Below are 23,136 nucleotides of genomic sequence, written 5' to 3'. Positions count from 1 at the left end.
TATACCAGCTACTAGAACGAAAATTAACTCTATTCCAGCCAATACCAGGATAAAGCCTCCAGTAAATTTCTGGAAACAATAGAATGACATTACATTGCATGGAAACTTCAGTATTTTGTATGTTAAAATACAGGTATGTTGATAAGTGCATTGTTAGACTTTCACTGCAGTACTAGTAGCTACCACTAGTGAAACTGTAATGGATATATATATCGCTTGTCTAAAATGTTAGAAGATTTCATCAGCTTATTTGCTTAATACTTATTCTTCATAGATAAAATTCTGTATTCATTGTATGTTCTGATCAAGAATTCACTGAAGCTCCACTTTAGCTTAAAAACCCACTAGTTTTATGAGTTTGAGGCAAATCCTACAGAAGTCATAGAACTAAAATTTTAGTTGATGGTCAAATATAATTTTGACTGGTATAGGCTGTCAATTTTGTTCCTAAGCTTTTGTTTTCATTTTCTTTAAATATTATCGGTAATGGGTTGTACTAACACAGTTCATTATTTTTAGTACAGCAGTCATTTGATGTACTTGAAGTAAGATAGAATTGATATTAAGTCTCTCTCTCTCTCTCTCTAAGCCTACTGAGCAGTTTATAGTTTGGATGAAAATAAAAATAAATAGGTTATGACATGTAGTTTGAAGATGATTCTGCCACATTGATGAATAGTTGGCTAAACTATTCATGTTCATTCATGTATGCACTTAGTTTTCTTTGTAGTTCATAACCATGCTCTTTATAATGCCTCTGGGCAATTGTGTTGGTGGTAAGTATTTTAAATTCATTCTCGTTTTCTGTCCATTTAAATCTTTAAAACTAGTATTCAGCAGGTAGCATAAAAAATGTTTCTTTTTGTGATTGGTCATTTTGAAATCAACAGTCCTCAAAGCAGCTGTCATAGTATATTTTTTGCTATGAATAAATTTTATTTTTTTTCACCAGATTTGTATTTTAACTTAACTTTTATTATAAATAAAATGGCAAATATTATGTATACATATATTTATAAAAAGAAGAAAAAAAAAATAGTGTTGGCATTTCTTCTCATGAGAAGAGCAGTTTAAGTAGAATGCAAGCCCAAGTTTGTATTTAAAGCCTAAATTCCTCCTCTGAAGAGAAGCTTGAATTGATTCTAACTAGTTTGTTTAAAACTAGATGAAGTATCTTTACACTAGATCCAGATTGTAATGCAGACATCCTTTTAATATATTTTCCTAGTATTAAGTATTTTCTTAAAACTGTTATTATTAACAATTGTCAGCATCATCAACCATTTCACCACAGAGGTCAAAAAACAAATTGCAAAAAAAAAAAAACCCCAACCAAAAAACCACCCCAAAATTGCTTACCTCCAGGGCAGCCTCACTGAAGATTCAGCTAAATCACATTTATATGTGTGAAGAAAATTATTCTGTTGCTGCCAATGATGTACATTAAAATCACTGAAAGAAAAAATTACTTTTAAAAATGTAACTCCTTGGTCTTATTTAAATGATTATTACAGTATCTCATTATTTTAATTATTATTTTAATTATTTAATACTGACGTCTCCAGTTTGATCGCACTCATCTGTATCACAGAAGGTTGTTGAATTGTACAATTCTTCTGGCTCTTCACTTTTATCAATGAGATGCATATTTTTAGGAAAATCAGCAAATACATAATATAATTTTAAATGGTGTGTCATGTCAATTGTAGACTGTATTGCTTCTTATTGTATACATATTTTTTTGAATTTGATTTAAATCTCTTCCATTTTCTTTGTCTTAACAAATTGTAAGAATTAAGAGATATCATATGTGACCAGATAATATTATGACGTGCAGCAAACTAAAATTCACAATAAAAGATTTCCTTAATTAAAGTTGCTTTCGTTATCCTTTAGATAACACAAAAATTAAGAAATACAAAACTAAGCATTAGGAAGAATAAAAAATTTATAAATCAATGACTCACTAGTTAGATGTTCTATTAAAGTAAAGTAAGGTTGCCTAACTAAAGAGTGTATCATAATGCAGGGAAAATGTTTCATTCTGATATTGTCTGTTTAATGCACTATCTGTTTTTACATTTGATTTATTGAGCTGCATTTTTCTTTTTAACATTTGCTTCAAGTAACTTAATGTGTAAGACACACAAACCCAAAATGGAGCTGCAATTCATGGTATTTTTGTGTGGCTTTTTCTGAGAAAGGCAACAAACTGCAGAATAGCAAACTGCCTGGAGGAAGATACCACAAAGTTGTCTAAAATTCAAGTGTTTTTAGGAAGAGTAAAACTTGTAATTTCTAAAGAGATTTAGTCAAGACAGTGAGAAAACTTCTTTTCCAGTAGTACAGAAACATTTGATACTTGTTTGCAAGTTCTATAGGCATAGCTACAGAAAAAGGAAGAGATTGTCAACTTGGGAGATTTAACGGTTTATGAGCCAAGCCTGGCAATGGCTGTAAATGTATTAAGTTACTAAATTCTAAAACAGCTCTAAAACCTTTTAAATCATGCAGTGAGATTCTCTCTCCCTCTCTCTCTCTTTTTTTTTTTTTCCCCCTAGCCAATACACTAGTCACTGTGACATTTAGATTAAAAATCCAAATTTAAAAAAATAAAAATAATTAAAAAAACCCTTACTGAGATAGCTGTCTTCTGCTGAATCTTACACAGCCTTTGCCAGTAAGGAATCGACAGGTTTGACATAGTCTGACATTTGACAAGCTGCTGTAATTGACAGATTGCTAATCTGCTGAGCACTATCAGCTCTGAGTTCCCACTCTATAGAGAGGTCATCCTTCAAAACCTCTTGGGTGTTCAGCCGAATCCTGGCAGCAGGATCAATGATTCTGGCAGAATTCACTTTGTGATTTTCCAGCAATAGTGATCAGTACTTGCTGAGTTTCTCCAAAACATGGAGCACTGGAGTGGAGGTGTGGTGCAAGATCAGTGGTTTATAGTGTTGTTATTTGACAAAAAGCAATTTTATGCTTTTAAGGTCAGGCATAAAAAATTTATGTCAGTAGGAGTCCAGTGTTTTTACATTCACCAGAGTTGACTGTAGTGAGCAGGGACTGGGGCTGTTTGATATGGCCCCCATGTCCTTAAAACCCCTTAGTATGCCAAAGCTAATGCGAAGATCAGAACTGTTAAAAATAAGATGATCTTTGGTTAATTTTTTTGTAAGTTCTCTCTCCCCAGCAGGTATAGGTTGGTGTGAGCTGTTCATGTTCTCCATCACAGTAGCCTTTCAAATGCTTCATAGCAGGTTGCATGTAGGTATAGGGGTTTAATTTGGTCTCAGTTGGTGACTTACTGCCTCTTAACAGGTTTCTTAAGTGACTGGGCAGCGTTTTAAAAATGTGGATTGGATTCAGTCACTCACAATGGCAAAAAAGACTTTCTCACACACCCTAAACTCACCTGTCACCATGTAGTCAACTTCTGTGGTTTTTTGTGTATGAATTCATGTCTTGTCACAATGCTATTTTAAAAAGGTTCTGTGTCAAAGTACAAATATATATGCCGGTCATTAGTCAGATTAAACCCCTCAGATTCTGCTGCAATTTTGTAATCACATAGGAATGATTTTGTTCCCAAGAGCAATTTAGTAATGGCTTTTTAAATGTTATGTTCTAGCTTGCCAGTGTAATGGCCACAGCACCTGCATCAACAGTAATGTCTGTGATCAATGTAAAAACTTAACAACGGGAAAACAATGTGAAACATGTATGCCAGGATATTATGGGGATCCCACAAATGGAGGACAATGTACAGGTAAGTCATTCTGCTGGGAAGAAAAAAAAAAAAGAAATTATGTTTTATGTAATGTGAATTTAACTTTTAATATAACGTCAAATTAACTTTTCTTTAAAGGTTAAATGTTTATTCGATAATGCGGATGAGTTGATCAGCTAAATTAATGATTCAAAATCAGATTAATATTTTTAAAAGAAACTTTACATTCAGAATCATCATTTTGCAGTTGTTGTTTGGTCTGGATGCTCTGAGAACAAGATGGTAATTTACTGATGCTCTCCCAGTTAAGGAAAGGAGGAGAAAGAAACTGTCTTGTGGGAGCAACACCTTAAATCCTGATATTTCAGAGAGGCATAATTTCATTCCATGTAAACAATCCTCTTAAAAGTAGTGAGAAAGTACTTATAAAGTTCAGTATCTACCATAATGTCTGATAGCACTGATTGGTATAAATGAGTGATGCTACTGGAAGAATTATGCGTTTGACAGACAAACAAGTCTTATTCCTGTATGGTTCAAGCAGAAAAGCCTGGTACACTGAGGATTGTAGGGTACCCTAACCTATTCAGTCTATTTAGTTTTGTAATTGTGGCATTGGAGGATTCTCCTTGAAGTGAAAGAGAGAAAGAAGCCCAATACTCTGGGTGGTTTTTGTATATTGCCATAGGGCTGCTTTTTCACCTGCATGGGTGATTTTAAAGCTAACAGTAACTGCTTCCCTTATAATTAAATGGGGGAAGGGGGGGATATATTCAATATGAAGTCATAAAGGTAGTTGAGATTGAATCTAGGAGGGTGCTAGAAAGTTTCATCCCATGATTTTTTCTTCTCTATTATTGATGTTTCTTTAACTGGACCTTTGCTACTCAAGGAATATTATTCATTTAAAGGGTTCACTTGTTCCTCAGTGCTTTAACATGCAGTAGTCAGTGCATAAAGCTGCATATCTGGTAAACTCAAGCACAATATGTAGAAAGTGTGTTCAAGGGGATGGAAAGATTAATGTCTACCCCTATTGACAATTGCACATTTTGCTGCTGCTTTATGATGCTTTAAATAATTCTTAATAGTTCTCTTATTTCCTGAAGTTGACAAAATGTTCTTTTGCTGTCTATATCACCTTTATGGCAAAATGATGTATTAATATAGCTTTTATTCTTCAGGGATACATTAGCTATCAACCAAATAAGCATTCCATCACTTTTAGTGAATTATGTGCAGTGCAATAATGGCTAAAATCAATTTATAAGACCAGTAAAATTATAAATTTTATGACTTGTTTTTTCAACCCTAGTCTGTAAGAGTACATATTTTTATTGGTAGACATGATTTTAACAGGAGGTATTTAGAATAAAGAATGCTTTAAAAAAAATAAAGATGATAATTATTTTGAGACTTTATCTGCATTGGTATATTATATTTTGTAGTATAGAGCCCATAAATCTGTTTAAGTCTTTAAGACATTTTGATGAATGTACTCATTATGAACTCTTAGATTTTTCTTCGGTATCATGATTTTTGTTCCTGTGATAGAGGTGCCCAAATTGTGGGCCAGGGATTTCTGCAGAAAAAATACCAGTGATCCATAGATGAGGCAGATCAATTTTGGTTGGATTTAAGAGGATTTTGGAATGCTAGTTGAGATCAGGCAGTGTGCAAATATAAAGAAAGAAACAGATGGTTCTATTTGTGGTTTTTATTTTATTTTATTTTATTTTCCTTCATTCTGGTAATGCTTTTGGTAACACAGAAAAATTTTGAAAATAGCTGCAGGTTAAAACCATAATTAAAGTAAAAGCATAAGGGTAAAATATGAGTGAAAGAAAGGGCAACCTGGTCAGAAGCTGAACTTAAGTGTGACTGAAATAATTAGAAAACAAGACAGGAAATAATATGGAATAGCCAATCAAAGAAAAAAATTATGGAGAACTGAAAAAACCGAGTCAAAATGAGTCATCCTCATAGTCCTGTCTTGCGTTACTTTTCTCTGCTGCTGCTGGCTGTTTCTGGCTGGACCCTACCAACATTTCTTTTCTACTAAGACTCATCCTGCTGTATGACAGTTGAGGCTGCCTGAGCATGTGGTGCTTTTTTTCCTCAGAGCTCCTGAGTTACTTGAGGCTCTAGATTGAAAACTTTTTGAATGAATGACAAGATAAAGATTATAACTCTTAAAATACAACTGTAATACTATAATATTCTTCATATAACAAGTTGCTATAGTTACAAGGGTGTAACTTGGTTATGAATTGGAGAGCAGTTGAAGCTGGGAAAAGAGGTTGTACTGGAGCCCTACAGTTGAGAGGCAAAACTGGGAGAAAACTAATTATTCTCTTAATATACTCATGACAAATGACATAAAATAATTTTTTTCCCAGTGTCCTCACAAAAGTACTTATGTATTCAGTACACATATTATATATTCTGCTGTTGTGATATATGTACTTATAGGTAAAATCTGACCTCCCGACTTAGTTTGACTATCGGTGATATAGATTAAAAAGATTTGCAAGAAAAACTTCCTTTTCTTTTATAGGCTGGATTAGTCTTTTTTGTTTCTTAGATCTCTGATGATCTTGAAAGGAAGGAGAAGGAGATGCATAGCAAGTTTTTCAGTCCTTGGAAAACTTTTTTTTTCCTTAACTATGCTAATCCTTTCCTACATCCTTTCTGTTTATACTTCTAGGAGGTCATTCAAAAAACTCTGAAAGAAGCTGACTGTCCACTCCTGAGTGATGAATTCTGTTCTGACCTTTGTCTGGGGATGGAAAACTGTAGAAATATAACTGTTTTCCTTATTCTACTCTGGGAATAATGATGCCTTTACAACTGTCATCAGATAACCGATACATTCATAGTGGTATTGCATAGCATTATGCTATCAAATTACTATGGGATGAATAACAGTTGTTATAGGAAAAAAGATATAATTCATGTTTCAGAAGGTTTTGAATAGTTGTGATTAAAGAATGGATAAAAATTTGACTTTTCTGGATTTTCGCTCACTATAATTGTTGACATTTCAATAGCTTTAAAACAAATCTAAGGACTTGCTTTGCATCCTGATATGATGCAGGCTTAGTAGATGTGACAAACCTAAAAAGAAGGACAAAGAAAAGATGGAGGCATAATAACAGGCTTCAGATATGTGGAAGGAAGCTAGAAAGAGAGAGTGATGATAGAGTGCCTTCTCCCACGCCCCCGTTTTGGTTGAGGAAGAAGTAATGGGATTAGGTTGCAACAAGAAAGATTAAGGTGGAATACAAGGAAAACTTTCTACTGGTTAAACTGTAAAATAGGTTGCCTAAAGATGTTCTCAAATCTGCATTATCACCTACACTACATTTTTAAAATTTTTTAACTTCTCTAGTTTTGGAAAAGGGCAGTGGACTAGCCAATTCCACATGTTCTTCTCCAGTCCTAATTTTCAAAGGATTCATGGAGTCTGAGATCTAGAATGCAGGAAGGTATTGAGTAAAGATAAAGTATTCCAATTATATAAGAAAATGATTTATGTATAGCAAAATGATTATGGATATTTGCTATACTATCAGTGCTTAATAAAGATGTTCCTAAGTCTTACATATTACTCATTTTGGAATCTGTAGCACCTTTGTTATTGTGACGTTAAAAAGCTTTCCATCTAATGCAGGTTTACTCTGTGATTGACCCTTGCTTTAGTTTATTTTTGTGTCAGAAGTGTGGTATGTCGGTTGCTGATGGGCAATAGTTTGACAGTGATCGTATTTTTAATAATCAATTGTTGTACTTTTTCTTAAAAAAACATGCCTAATACCAATTATTCATTTAAATTCTGTCACCTGAAGTCTTTTCTATACAGGGAATAAGAATTAGAGTTTGTATTCTTGGTGTATACACGATCTTTATATTCACTAGTCCTAACATGTGGCTTGAAGGAGTTCATACATCTTTACTGCAATTCTTTACAATATTTCATTGTACAATTATCTAGTTTGAATTATTTTTATATTTGATTCATTGCTGCATTCTATACAAACATCAGTAATAAATTGCAAAAGCCTTTTATTTTATGTTAAAGAAAGTTCTGTGAGTGTAATTTATTGCAGTTATCTGTTCTTAAACTAATTAAAAATGGTTTCAGGTAGTTATTATGTCTGTGATGTGAAACAGGTAGCCAAAATATAAAATGAAATTAATTTGTTACCTTACATTATAATACATTTTCAGTTACACAAAAAAGATTTGCAGTTGTTGTTGGAAATAAATGATACACAGTACACAAATTAGTAAGTCCAGACCCTGTGTGCATGCTTAAGATTTGTAAGCTAAAGCCCCTATACGGCAAAGAAAAGGGTAAAGTGATTGTACCATCAAAGTTGCATGTAAATTTACAGCATTCTTTTTAAGAGTTGGCTCAATGCGCGAGAAGGTAAGAGGGAAGCCAGAGGTGAATTCTGAACATGAGGGAACAGAACACTTTAGCAAAGGACAGGTTTTGGGTTCCAGACCAAGCTCCAGTTCTGTTTACACCTTTTAGCTGACTGATCTTGAGTGCAAATGCATGAGCAGCCCTTGGAGAGCTAAATGCAGTGCTGTCAGTCAGTGCCAGAAATATTTAAGGAGTCAAACCCTCTAGTGATTTAACAGAATAAGACACACTGGCACTCTGTATTGTGGTGAAGCTTAGATGAGAGATGCACAGCTCAGCCTTGTTTGCTTCTGAGCAGGTAAAGCTATCCAGAGGTAGGAAACGTAGGAAGCCTTGTAGTCTGGGATGTTGTCGAGTTGGAGGACAGGTACTTCAAATCACTTTGATTCATTTTTTTAAAAATTCTGCTCAAGTCCCATTTGAGGTACAATTTTGAAGGCATGAATACAAAAATTCAGTAATAGAAAATTCATCACTAAATATTGATGGATTTTGGAAATAAACCCCCTCTGATTTGTAGATGGGAACAGATACTGGCTTGCTGTCTTGGTGGTTTCTCTTAGGGTTATATTTTCTTCAAGGTCTTATTCTGTACTACTTGTCTGGGAAATATGCAATGTTTTTATAGAAATTCTAGAAAAAATAGATGTGTACTACATACTGCAGCATAAAGTAACAGACGAAAACAGTATGGGAGATTGCTTGGAACAATTTTGTGTCATCTTGGCAACATTTTTTAGCATTATTTTCAAACTTATTAATCATCTACTTAGTTGTCAATGTTAAAAAAGATTTACTCGAGCTGCTTATCATTCTGTCACTTTCTTTGTGCATGGTATTTTTAAAAATTATTGTTAATATGTATGAGATGAATAATATAGATGAGAGAATTCTTTATGGTAACTTATGACACACACTGTGAATGTATAATACATTTAATAATAAGGTAACATAAGCACTTTGCTGTATTGCCATTTTTTTCATAAAGTGGTAACATCCCAAACAGCGTTCAGTTTTCCCATCATTGTACTACCATTGCTGTTGCTTTTGCAGTAGGAGTAAAACTGTGAGTACCAGCACAGCAGGGTATTGCGTTTTAACTTGCACTGCTCGGTCTCTAAGCAGCCTTAAAAGGTATGGTGTTTAAGACATTGATGACCATTCTGTAAAAGCCTCCTACCAGATAGGCTGTGCACGTGAAGGTTTTTTAAGCAAGCCTGTAGCATTTCTATTGCCTTTATAGATCTGTCCCCTTCTCTGCTATCACACAGCTTCCCCCCCGACACTCGATTTGTAATAATTCTGTTTGAAAATGTGAAGTTAATTGTTTACTGGAAACATTTGATTTTTTACCAGATTTTCAAACTATTAGCAAAAGCAAACGTTTCTACTGAGTGTACACCATATGTGCATCAAGTCAGTAGCATCTACTGCAGCCAGGTGAGAGGTCTGGGTGCCTTTTTTGTTCCTCCAGTACGTAGAGTGTGAAGCACAGAATAAAGCTGAGCTTTTCTGCTGTTCTTCTAAAGCATCTGTCTCTGTAAGAGCATGCCTTTTGCAGTGTCTGCTTCTTTTGCACATTGTGTAACTCAGTACTTTTCACCTATATATATGTGTGTGTATGTGCGTACATCTACACATACTACTCCCTGAATTCGTTCCACATGAACTTTGGCATCTATGCATTAGCCATCCAACTTACATATATCTACAGTAAGTGCCTCAAGAGATTAAAAAAAAAAGATGTCGTGGTTTAACCCCAGCCAGCAACTAAGCACCACGCAGCCGCTCACTCACTCCCCCCCCATCCCGTGGGATGGGGGAGAAAATCAGGAAAAGAAGTAAAACTCCTGGGTTGAGATAAGAACAATTTAATAGAACAGAAAAGAAGAAACTAATAATGATAATGATAACACTAATAAAATGACAACAGTAGTAATAAAAGGATTGAAATGTACAAATGATGCGCAGGGCAATTGCTCACCACCCGCCGCCCGACACCCAGCCAGTCCCCGAGCGGCGAATCCCTGCCCCCCCACTTCCCAGTTCCTAAACTAGATGGGACGTCCCATGGTATGGAATACACTGTTGGCCAGTTTGGGTCAGGTGCCCTGGCTGGGCATGAGAAGCTGAAAAACCCTTGACTTTAGCCTAAACACTACTGAGCAACAACTGAAAACATCAGTGTTATCAACATTCTTCACATACTGAACTCAAAACATAGCACTGTATCAGCTACTAGGAAGACAGTTAACTACATCCCAGCTGAAACCAGGACAAAAGATAAGCATCAATAAAAGACTGTTGTTAGACTAGCTTTAAGGTACCTTGACTTAGGTGAAATTGACCCCAGCAATAAAATAGTTGCCTAGATATAGTTGTGATTATTTCTGTTGGCTAAAAGAAGAAAAAATAAAACTTATTAGTTGATATCTAAGATACATCTTCAGTAACAGAGGGAGGAAAATCCATGCTGTTCAAATCTTGCTGCTCAAAGAATGTGATTATTCTGCTGAGTAGCTGACATCTGAGACGTGGGGGTTTTGAGAGAAGGAGCTGAGGACGGCAGCAGTCATTGCTTCTAGTGTCTATGAAAGAGATATATGAGAAGGATGTTAAAGTCATCATGGCAGCTAATTGAAAATGGTGTCCTTGGTTTTTAGATTCTGTCTAACTTTGAAAGATGTCAGATCTACTAACAGTAGATCTGCTGGGTAGATTTATAGATCGTTTTTCTCTGGCACTGTTTCTAATGTTTTTACGTATTCAGCAATAGCAACCTTTGTAACGCATTTTTGTCACGACAGTCTATGGAGGAACTGATACTGATATCCTTCCCTGTCTCTCCAAAAGAAATACTTTTAAAAGCTACCATGGGCACCATTGAGATCAGAGCCCTGTTCCTACAGAGTGCAAAGGGCAATCAGTGTGGAAGATATTTGGGGGGGGAGGGGGGGAATCAGTTTCATTTACAAGGAGTACATGTGCATTACAGTGGGGTTTTTTTGTAGGCAGCACATCTAAGAAACCCCACAATTACTTTGAAGTAATCTGTAGTCTGATTTATTAGAACACAAACATCAACTTGAACAAGATAATCTGTGGAAAACTAGGGGAGGTGTATTAAAGAAAACCAATTGGAAACAGATCTACCTTGTGCTACCAAATAATTTCAAGGTGGGTGTCCTCAATTCCCAGTTTTCTTTCCAATTCAACACTCTTGCTGTGTCCAAGCTGAATCAGACTCCATACGATCCACGCTAGATCTTAGGAAAGTGTCTTTTCTACCTCTCTTCCAGTTTGATTCGATTCTGCTCTTTGATATAGATAGGCCTGTTCTTTTCTGAAACGTCTCCTAGTTTCTACTCCTGCTTCAGGTTATCTGCTTTTTGTCATTTTCTCTCTCAATCCTGCCTGCTGCTCCCAATAGTTTTTGTAAAGCTTGTAATTTTCATTTGCATCCGGGAAGAGGCAGTTTCCTCTCCCCTCTAGAGAGTCCAGCGTAACCCATAGTGCCCAGAACAATGTAAACAGGCAGTCTTTCTGTTTGCTCCCCAGCCATACTCTTAGAATGTATATACACACACATATATATATGTGTGTGTGTATACATACACAGTGCACAGTATTTGTATATTAAATTGTAATACAGCAAATTACATAATTTCACACGTTACAGAAAGCAACCTGTCTTTTCTAAAGGAAAAAGTTGATAGCGTGACAAGGAAAGCAATTTAATGTTCAGTTTCTTTTTTGAACTAAAATATGCTGTTGTCTACTTAGTTGATAGAAAGGTACCTGGTAATTTCCCTTTAGACTTATTTTTCTAGGTTTCAAAAAGTTATACAAACAATGAGGAAACAGAAAGCAGCAGTCTTAATTTTTCACTTCAACACTATCACTACATAACTTTTAAATTACCTGTAATTTGGGATTGCATAGGTCAGGTGTAGGGAAGTATCAACCTAAATATTCTGAATATAAATACTTTATGGCTGTATTTACAGCAGTAAACTTAAAAGTAGAAAAAAGTATTTCCCTAAGAATCATTTTATTTAGTAAATATCAAAGCACAATGACTTTATATTTGAGTTTTAGTCTCAAAACACTCAGAGACTAATATATATCATAGTATTAGCAACTGTATGATGCTTCTTGAAATGGCAAAACTAGGCAGATGCTGTTGACCCGAGTAGTTGTTTTTGGAAGGAGAAATAAAATCTTACATTTAAAACTTCATCAAGGGAGTTTTTGTCAGTAACCTGAAATCGTTTTATTCTGTTGTGATTTAGAACTTTGCAAACACATTCTGCAGCAATCCTGGCCTTTGTGAATGTTTTCAGCTAAAATGGGAATTGAAGATTCTGTCTGTCAGGAAAGTCCCACCACTGACCAGTGTCTATTGGTTACTTTTCAGGGCTGTCACAAAACAGCTGTACAATTGAGGGATTTGTTCTCTTTAACAACATGCTTAAGTATTCTAGTCATTTCTAGTTGTTGGAGGTAGTTCATACCAGCAGTCTGAGCAGTAGGAAAGTAAGTGATAATTGTTTTGTTTTAGATGAAATTCATAGTCTGCTTTTGAAAATGCTGTTGTAGTGTGTGCTTTTTTTTTTTTTTTTACTGTGGGCGTGACTGAGCACTAGAGGAGATTGCCCAGAGATATGGAGCCTCCCTCCTTGGAGATACTCACAAGGATTTTGGATATGGTCCTGGGTTACCGGCTCTAGGTGGCCCCACCTGAGCAGAGGGGTTGGACCAGATGATCTCCAGGGCTCCCTTCCAACCTCAGCCACTCTGTGATTTGAAAACAGTGCCACATACTAAGGCATTAAAGACCAGACATTCCAAAACTTCTATGCTTCATGTCCTGTTATTTTACAGGAATACAGCACCTGTAATAGATTTGTGTAGTAGATTTAGGCTCATCACATTTTGGTTCCACACATTAGTCCTAAGGGAGGGTAACGCCTATCTCTGTAAAGCTTGCAAGAATTCTTCAAATTTATATTTAAGTTACCACTAAGTTCCTGTCTTGTCAAGTGTTTAAACAGTGATTTACAAGGGATCTCTCCATTGCCTTCATATTCATTGGCTGGTTGAAGATCTTCAGTGCAGAGTTGGAATAGTGTCTCATAATACCTTGATCCAAGTAATTTTTTTTTTGGTTTAGAGGGTTCATTACAAGTTGACCTCAACTGCTATGAGTATTCATGCTATTTTTTCCTAGCTGTAACTTTTTTTTTTTACTCTATTCACTGTAATGTTTTATGATTCTATATTTCCTTAGAAATGCATGCAAAACCTACACGTGTTATACAAATAGCCTGTGAAACTTCGTACAATAATTACTTTTCTGCTTCAGTAAAATGCTCTTTACATTGTTTCACCCACTTCTGTCTAATTCTGTGTCCTTTGCAAAGTGGAATTAACACAGCTAGATAGGGAGGAGACATGCTGCTATCTGTGAGTAGCTCGGGAATTCCATCAGTTTTGCCCTGACTCATACTGTGGAAGGGTTGATCCAGTGCTTGGATTCCTCATACCTTGTTACACTACAGTTATCCATGCTTTCCCTGGGGTGTAGCATGAAGCATTTTAGCACTAAGGCGTTTCAAGATCCAAATCTAATGCAAGTGCATTCTCTCATTTACATGATAAGCTTCTAAGGAAGTTATTTACACCGTTATTTTGAGGTCTGGCAACCAGTGTGTTTCTGTGTAGAGTTCAAGTTGCCTTTTCTTGTTTTTTTTTTCTCATTTGCTAGGTTCTGGACTTGTTAAACAGCTGGACGCGTGGCAAAGCTTTTGTCCCCAAAACACATTCAGTGGGCTGAAAAGTTGTAAATGCTAGATGGACTCTCAGCTAATAGCTGTTAGAGGATCACAGTATTGACCTCATACTGTGAGATCCAAAAGAGCATTTGATGACTGATGTTCAGCTCTGTCAAACGTTATGTGCTCAAATCAAAGAGAACAAGAGAGCCAAAAAACCCCAAGCTCCAAACCCCCAAACAAAAAAAAAGCCCCCAAAACCCTAATCCACAACAAAACCTCCTTCCCTGATTATTCATTACAATTCTTAGCATAAATGCTTGTGCTAATTTTTATAGCCCTGTAATCTTTCTTTTGTGCCTTTATAAGTCTTTATAGTTGTATCGCTGTTTTTTGCACATGCTTTTAGACCTGACCTAAGTGAACCAGATGCTTTTGAATCTATGAGTAAATAAGCTTTTCCCAGAAGACTGAGGCATCGAATAGTTTTTACCTTCATGCACCTAGCTACTGTTCTTGATGAACTAACCATCAAAGCAGCTATTGCCTAAACTGATTTTGTACTCTGAAATGGGGCATTCTGGGCACATTGCCTGAATTCTGTGCATAGCATGCTTAGACTATATCCATATATAAGGCCAGCACTAAGATCAGCTAAGAGCACATGAACTGCAGTTAATTTTGTTTAAGATCAAGGTGCTGGAAGGACTATCCCCCTTTTGCATAAGAATTTCATGATTAGTGCACCCAGGGTTGTTTCCATCCTGACAATCAGTTGATTCAAAACTGCATTTCCTTAGTCAGCATAGACTAAACCATCACAGCAGACGAAATTTGCCCTTTGGGGAATTTCTGTGTCAAACTCCCAAACTTCCAAACTGTCAAACTTCCAGAGCTGGAAGCCTAATGCCTTTGTACTGAAATCTCATTTGGTAACCTGCCCTTGAAGCTTTCCCAGCCTATGATACCCATCACTGGCATCACTTCCAACATCTGTTAATAGCAGTTCTCTGTGGGGAACAGTCATACAGACTGTCATTTTGATGAAAATATATAGGAATTATTATAGGCTGTGATAAGCAAGGAAACAAAAAATACTTGAGCTCCATAAAGCTACATGTTAGAGAATTAATTGATCGGTTTTTGTAACCTCTAGAAAATTATATGCTTGCAGTTAGAACAAAATTTTAAAAATATAGCTAGTTTAACTAGTGTATTCATTTCTTTATTTTATTTGCATTAATTTTTTCTGCTGCTATGACCATGAAGTGGTGACGTGTCCAGAAGCATGTTTTTATGAGCCTGTAGTAATGGTTGGTTTTAAGAGCACAAAAGCTGCTGTTCTTAGCTATTAAACTTCAGTGAGCAATGACCTGATGTTTTGCTCATATCCTGTATTATTTAGAAACAAAAGATGGATGTTCACAGTCCAAATTAATATAACTTAATGCATTTCTATATAAAATGATTATACGAAGAAAGTAGAAATTTGAACTAGAACATCTAAATTTTGGCTCTCAAGCAATCATCAATCATTCCTCCCATTGAGTCTGGCAGTCATATAAAATTGCTTATTGAAGTCAGGTAAATTAGAACCAAGCTGGAGTACAACATTTAGTTTTGTAATAAATGGTGTATAAATTATTTCTAAGAGACTTTTAAAACCCCCACAATTTTCTGCATTTTTTAAATGATTCCTCTATCTAAATTTTTGAAATGGGGAACGTGATGTGCTCAGTTGCATGAGTCCAGTTAGTACTAATAGAAGTCGGAAAACAGGACCCTGTAGCTTTCTTACACCTGGTTTTTTTTGTTTGTTTGGTTGGTTTTTTGTTTGTTTGGGGTATTTTGTGTTTTGTTTTGTTTTTTGTTGTTGTTTTTAGCACTTAGCTGAAGCTAACCTTCTCCTCTGGTGTCATGTGGATAGGGGCTTGGTGCTACATTTAGCACAAGCATGATACTGAGGGCTAGAAAGTCCTTGTGGGGATCAATGCCACTACCTGGAAGGCAATTTCCACCCCTGTTTGCAATGATACTTTACTCTTCAAAATGTTTGTTCCTGTACATTTCATCCTGACTCTGCCTGTGCCACAATGCCTGGAGTTTGGATGCTTTTGTCCAGCATTGTCCATAGAGAACAGCACCCACACTGTTGTGAAACTAATGAGAAGGGCAAAAAATAAGCTCTATCACTATTTAGAGTTTGGTTTATTAGTTTTTAATAGAAATGTTAGAGTGATATTTGGTGTTTAACTTCATATCAGAAAAAAAGATAAGTGGGTGAATTCTACTACTGTTGTAGACAGCTGTAAATTTGGTCTTCTACAGGGGAATTCTGTTTTGAAAAGGTTTCTGGTCCAAAATCTTACATTTGGAGGCCTCAAGTCCTATATAAGGTAGAACTAAGAAAGAGGACAAAGAGCTTTTAACTGTCATCTGCAGGAAAAACTAACAGAAAGGTAGAAAGCATAAAGGAATACAGTATCCTCAACTAGCAGTATAAACAGCAGCAAAAGCATTTTCTGCTGCATCTTCCTAAAGTAGAATTAGGAATGAACGTGAATTGATGGAAGTTTTGACTCTCTTAGAGAATGACATGGTAATTTGGGATACAAGGTTTTTATACAGTTTTTCAGTTTAGCAGTTTTAATGTCTAGCATGTAGAGAACGGCATTTATGGAACTCACTGATGCATTAAAGATCGTGGGTTCAGGCATTCCACCTTTAGATGTCTAAAATTTTAGAGGAAATTTTATATTGGGTTAAATATTATGTTCTAGAAGCCTTCTTTTCACAGTGACCAATTCCGTGTAGTTAAAAACCAAAAGCGTCTTTTAGTCCAGAAACTTTGTGGTTATTCACATAAATAACAGATATTCAGTGGACTGGAGGCTTATGATACAGACCCCAGGAGTCTACATGAATAAAGACGTTTTACATAAAAATGGATAGATTTTGGAGATCAGTGGAAAAAGAGTACAGTATGCTTCATACTGTCTTCAAGCACTAGAATATGGAACTAAATTAAAAAAAAAAATCAACTCACTGTTTGTCTTGTACCTTGGTTTCTGAGAAACAGTAGGTCACAAGTTCATAGTAAAACTGTGATAAGAAGCTGCAATTTAAGATTATTCAGAAGAAGAAAAGCTCACATGTGATGCTAAATTCCAACAAACCCCATGGTTTTGTTTATCCTATACAAAGTAATAACAAGTTTCGACGAATGAGGGGTCTGTCAAGAAATCCCATTTTGCAGTAGTGGTGGTGTTTTTGTTGTTGTTGTTGTTGTTTTGTTTTGTTTTGTTTTTTTTTCTTTAAAGTGTTGAATAGAGATAAAGACACCAATTGCTCATTTTTATACAATACCTTGTTATAGAATAGAAACACTTAATATTAACTAAAATGCTGGAATTTGTTTTTAGTACTAGGTAGAGGGCTTAGCACATATGAAATATAAAGAAAAGAGATCATAGCACAATAAGGTATTCAAGAGAAGCTTCATATTACTTTTTTCAGAGACATTGTTAGAATAGTTAGAATAAGCACTCTTTTCTTTAAGAAGACCTTTTTCCCCCAAAGTGATTTGAAAATTTATTTTCCTTCCTTTAGTGAATGCTGCTTATTGAACAGTGTTCAAGATAATGTGAGTACTGAGTGAATAAAATGCTTGTACTTGGGCTTAATTATGAACTTAAATTAAATTCACTCCAATCAGGATGTATTTCAAATAAGTCCTGTGCTACTAAAGCAGAAGAAAAGTGGGTTGCCATAAGAAAAAGTTAGTTGAGGAACTTGGAAAAAGACATCTTTAACAAATTACTGTTCCAGTTATTTTTTGGCTGCCAAGCAGAATGTGCTAAGCAAACTTTTCAGTATGCTATTAATTGTTGTGTATACATATAATTTTCTTTTTGCTTTGTTGTAGATTAGACCTGTATTATAAAGTATGATTTCTAGCATAATTAATTGTAAATTAAAAGCAAAAACTCAACTAAAACTAGGAATCTTTTTATAGATACATTTGTATTCCATAACCTACTTATAATCAGAATAATCCTAGATGAAGCACCTGGAGTTACACTTCAAGGAAAGTGTCATTGTCAAGCTCTGTTTAGGTATCTGTAATTTTATGGGGAAAAAAAAAGAAGAAACAACTGTTGAATGTAACATTCCTCATGATTAACCTCCAGAGAGAGATTATTTGGGTGGCTGTGGCATTTCATAAGGTTTTGACAGGATGTCTGTTTGGTGTATTTAATCTTTTTGATGATTTTCCTTGATTGCATACAGAAGACTTTTATAAGCCTCCTGTCAAGCACAACCATTTTAAGCTATTGCTTGAATCTCTAAATTTGATTTTACTTACTAAATCAGGACATGTGCGTTCATTGCGGAGGGGTCTGATTTTGAGAACAGCAAGCATGGGAGAGTACTGGTTCAAGCATCAGTTTAGGATTGCTATGGAAAAAGCTGGTGTTCGTGCTGACAGGGTGGTGGGTTGACCCCGACCAGCAGCTAAACACCACTCAGCCACTTGCTCCCTCCCTGCTCCCCCACAGTGGGATGGAGAGAGAACAGGAAGACCAAAACCAAGAAAACTCATGGGTTGAGATAAAGACAGTGTAACAAGGGCAGGAAAAATGTTGGGAGGGTGGGGAGGAACCAAACCAAGTGAAGGCAGTCGCTCAGCATCTTCCCTGAAGTGGACCGATGCCCAGCTAGTCTCAGAGTGATGGCTATCTCCCAGACCACTATATTCATGCACCACTCCCACCCCTAAATTTTTATTGCTGAGCATGACCTTATATGGCATGAAATATCCTTTTGGTCAATTAGAGTCAGCTGTCCAAGGAGGCATAACGTCCCATTCAAACTACATAATATTTTTTTGATTATCAACATAATCAGAAGTTAATAAGTTCAACACAGTCTTGCAGTTCCTGACCATTAAAACTCTTTTTTATTCTCAAAGATGATTAAAATAAGTTAGTTGAAGTGTCTTTTTGACTCCTTTGAAGGAGATTTTTCCTTACATAACAAAGTTTTCTTTCCACCTTGAACAACCACAATGTAATTGTGTAGCTATATGCCTGGTAACACACTTTATCAATTATAGCTTTGTTCCTTAAGCCAAATTGCTACAGTATGTTGCTTTGCATAAATGTAACTTCACCATCCAGCAAAGTTGATTCTAATTTAAGCAAGTGGAGTGAGAACAAGGTAGCTTTTTAAAAAAGAAAAATAAAAGAAGGCATACCTATTTCTGAAATTTTACAAATGTACAGTCAATACTGCATATTTAATAAACTTAATCTGAACTTTTTTTTAGGTCTATTATGCAACAAAAATATCTGAAATAGTAAAAAGAATAGTAACAACTTGTACTCTCTTAATCTGTTTAGATAGCTGGCATTTTGTGCTTATTCAGCACCTTAGCCTGAGAACTAAGAATTCAGGCATCCTTAAATTGATCATCACTTATTACTTTTATAGATATTGAAGAGATACAGCATTTTGATTTATATTATATTCCTTTATCTCTCTGCTTATTTTACCTTTTTACAAGGATTAATGACAATTCTTTTGCTTTCACTGATATTGGTGATCAAGTCCTCCTGCATGTTATTGTATAACGTAGTTTTTGGCAATGATGAATGAGTTGTGCATTCTAATTTTTGTGTTTTTCAGGTTTACATACTATAAATCTATTTTATGGAATAAGGAATATTTATAAAATGTATTTGATGTGCTGAGCTGTGTATCGATATGTTCACCTTCCTAATGAAATTTGTCAAGTCATTGGTTTCCAAAAGATGTTCCCAGAGGAGATAGGGCATGATTTAGAAACTTCCAGCTGTCCAGGAAATATAGTGATTTTGTCTGCCTCTTATAAGCAGACATATTTTACGTTGTGTTGAAAGAGATGTCAAGAGCTCACATAGCTACTCTGTCTGGGCTGAGAAGATGCCAGCCTCTGACGGAGGGTTGGTACTTTTAAGTTGAAGATGACATTTCCTTAAATCACTGTTACTTGATCCTCAAATAAGCATTTGACTACAGCCAGAGTCTTCTTGTCCCAAATATGGTAGAAATAAAAAAAAAAAGGTAGCCATTTCATGTGTTTGTGATTTCCAAATCTACCCTTCTAGACGTTTCTAGGTGCTGAGAAGCTCTCATTCTCTCTTGTTACTGCAACTACTCACAACTTCCCATAATTCTCATAGTTTTGATTGCAGAGACATCTGCAGTCAGTCAGAAATTCCAGCATCTCTGTCCGTAATCCTTCCCCAGGAAAATCCCACAAATATGTTTCCTGACAGCTGGTAAATTCGACATGTAACATCTTTTTTTTTTTTAATTTGGTTATGTACCCATCAGTTTAAATTAGATCAGAGACTGCACATAGATCAGAGGGGTATGGCAGAACCTCCCAGTGTGGAGTTACCTGTTTGAATCCCTACATGTGAATATGCAACCAGGACAGAAGAGTCAAGAAGTAGTCATTTTGCATTGAAAGGGTCATCCCTCTCCCTAAGGGGTGTTGGAAACCCCCTACAGGCTGTTGAGAAAATAGCTTTTGAGGCATCATGCAACTCACTTTCCAACTGGTAGAATGAAGATTCTCAAAAAACCTCTTGTAATGGCATTTCTGTTTGATTGCAGTTGATTTTGCCTTCATTTTCTGAGTGGTAAATGCAATACATTACAATGGCAGACCACATTAGTTATTTAAGGGGAAAAAAAGTTTCACTCACAGTTGAATGCATTAAAAATCAGTCGTATTTTTTACCTCCTAATGGCTAACACAGGGAAATGATTTGCTGACTTCTTTACATTTTGTGGCATTTTTGTCTGATAAATTGTGTAAGGCATTTCTCTTCTTCTGGCTTTTACTCTGAATGACCAAATAGACACAAATAGTTGCAATCACCAGTTGTTGATTTCAGTTGTTTTTCCGCTTAGACTGTATTTTTTTTTTGACATTTAAAGCCGCTATGAATAGCTACTGAGTGGTTTTAAACTGTTTTCCTTTTCATACTGCCTTATATAATAATCTTTGATTTATTTTTTTCAGTTATAATTTAGGAAGTTATACATTCTTTTTAGAGAGAGGGGGGAAAAAAATGGCAGCCTTTTGATGAAACGAGGTTTTTGGCCAAAATTTTCAAAATAGCCAGTAGAGAAGCTGCTGTCTTTTTCAAGAAAATTTAAAAAGACACAATTTAAAAAAATGTGCTAAGCCTTTGGTGTCCGAAAAAGTTGTCTTAAACACATCTCAGATTAGACATGCAAAGATAATATGCATCCAAAATTATCAGTTTGTATTTTTGCTTTAAAAAAACCAACCAACCAAAAAAACAAACCCCACTTTTTTAGTTTTAACTAAACCTGGTAAAGGTTTTAGTCTGCCAGATCTGAAATTACTTCTTTTTTTAAGTAATTCTAATTTTACCTTATGTTTTCATGTGAGAAGCCTCTTCACAAACAAGAAAACTAACAGTAATTTAAGGAATAATTTTTTTAACTCGTAGGCATGTGAAAGAAACGTGTCATTAAATGCTTGCATGCTTAAAGAACTGTACCATACCTCAGATCTAGAGTTTAGGTTGTGACGTGACCTCGCACAACCTGCAGCTTAACCCACTGTAAAATTTGTAGGCTATTTATTTCTTTAATAACACATCACTGGCTGAGGTGATCAGCTCCAGTGCTGGCGCATTCCGCAGCGGAGCGGAGGATCGTGGCGTCCAGGGGCTTTTCCTGAGATGGGGAAACCCCAGGGGAGCGCGGGGACCCGCCAGGAGCCGGCAGCTCTCATGAGGGAGAGCGGGTAAGGAGGCCTGGGTGGGCCAGGAGTAATGGCGGCCGCTCCCACAAAAGGCAGGCCTGGGGAATGCCAGTGAGCAGGAGCATGGCGAACAGGGCACGGCACAGCAGTTTGTGTGCGAGGGCATCTCTTCGGACCTTTCTCCTGGGGCAGGGACGGGCAGCAGAGCTGCCTGCAGAAGGTGGGCCCAGGCGGAGGACCTCTGGCCACAGGTGGCTGAGCTGCAGGAGGCCATGAGAAGGCTGCGCAACACCAGGGAGGCTGAGGAGGAGTCAGATAGCTGGTTCCAGGCACGGTCTGCAGTGGACCCACAGTCCACGGCCAAACGGCCAAAAACTCTCCCACTGGCACACACAGAAGAGAAGGCCAATAATGCAGAAGAATGGAAGCTTGCAAGGGCAAGGACCTGCAGGAGGAAGAGACTTCTCCCAAAGGCTGACATGCCCTTGCAGAACCACTTGACCACTCTGCAGACTGAAGAGGAAAGACCTGTCACATCAGGAGAGATGCTGGAGCTGAGTGAGGCAGCCTGATCTGCTCCCTGTATAACAACGAGCACAACTAAGAAAAGGTGATGGGTGATAGTTGTAGGCGACTCTCTTCTGAGAAGTATGGAGGCACCCATCTGCTGACCTGACACACTGTTTAAGAGGTGTGCTGCTTACCGAGGGCTCATATCGGGGATGTCACCAGGAGACTACCAACCTCGTACAGTCCACCAACTATTATTCACTGGTGTTGTTTCACGTGGGCACAAGTGATACAGCCAGGAGCGGTCTGAGGAGTATCAGGAAGGATTACAGAGCCCTGGGAATGGCAGTAAGGGACTCTGGAGCGCAGGTAGTTTTTCAACAATTCTCCTGGTCAAAGGGAAGGGGTTTGAAAGGGCTAGTCAAAACTGGCAAATCAACAAATGGTTACAGGACTGGTGCTACAGCCAGCAGTTTGGTAGTCCCTACTTAGACCATGGGACTCGCTTCGAGAAACCTGGTCTCCTGGGGGCTGATGGGGTACATCTGTCAGAAAAGGGAAAGAGCATCTTCAGTCATAGGCCAAGCTGGTGAAGAGGGCTTTAAACTAAAGTTGCTGCGGGAGGGGAACCTCAATCCATCTCACTCCTACCAGTTTGAGGTCAGTGGCAGCAACAGATGCCCAGAGCCCGGAGAGAGATCACAGGTCAGCAGGAGAGGACCTGAAGAGCAGCACAAAGGAATTCCAGCCACTCGAGCCAGTAAGTCAGCTTCATTGGGGACCCAGCTTAAGTTTGCCTCTATGCAAACGCACGTAACATGGGGAATAAACAGGAGGAGTTAGGGACGTGCATGCCTGCAGGGCCATGATCTTATTGGCATCACAGAGACATGGT

General features: G+C 36.9%; 1 protein-coding gene across 1 annotated transcript in view; it reads left to right on the top strand.

Annotated features, from left to right (window-relative positions):
* Window positions 1–23,136, top strand: part of ATRNL1 (attractin-like 1) — a 536,085-nt gene that overhangs the window by 139,934 nt on the left and 373,015 nt on the right. Inside the window, exon 19 of the mRNA XM_010564713.1 lies at window positions 3,638–3,775. Within this exon, the coding sequence (XP_010563015.1) occupies window positions 3,638–3,775 (138 nt within the window). The remainder of the gene's footprint in view (window positions 1–3,637; window positions 3,776–23,136) is intronic.

Source organism: Haliaeetus leucocephalus, unplaced genomic scaffold, assembly GCF_000737465.1.
Source record: "Haliaeetus leucocephalus isolate CR32 unplaced genomic scaffold, Haliaeetus_leucocephalus-4.0 Scaffold184, whole genome shotgun sequence".
Classification (NCBI taxonomy): domain Eukaryota; kingdom Metazoa; phylum Chordata; class Aves; order Accipitriformes; family Accipitridae; genus Haliaeetus; species Haliaeetus leucocephalus.
This window is presented reverse-complemented; position numbering and strand designations above follow the sequence as displayed.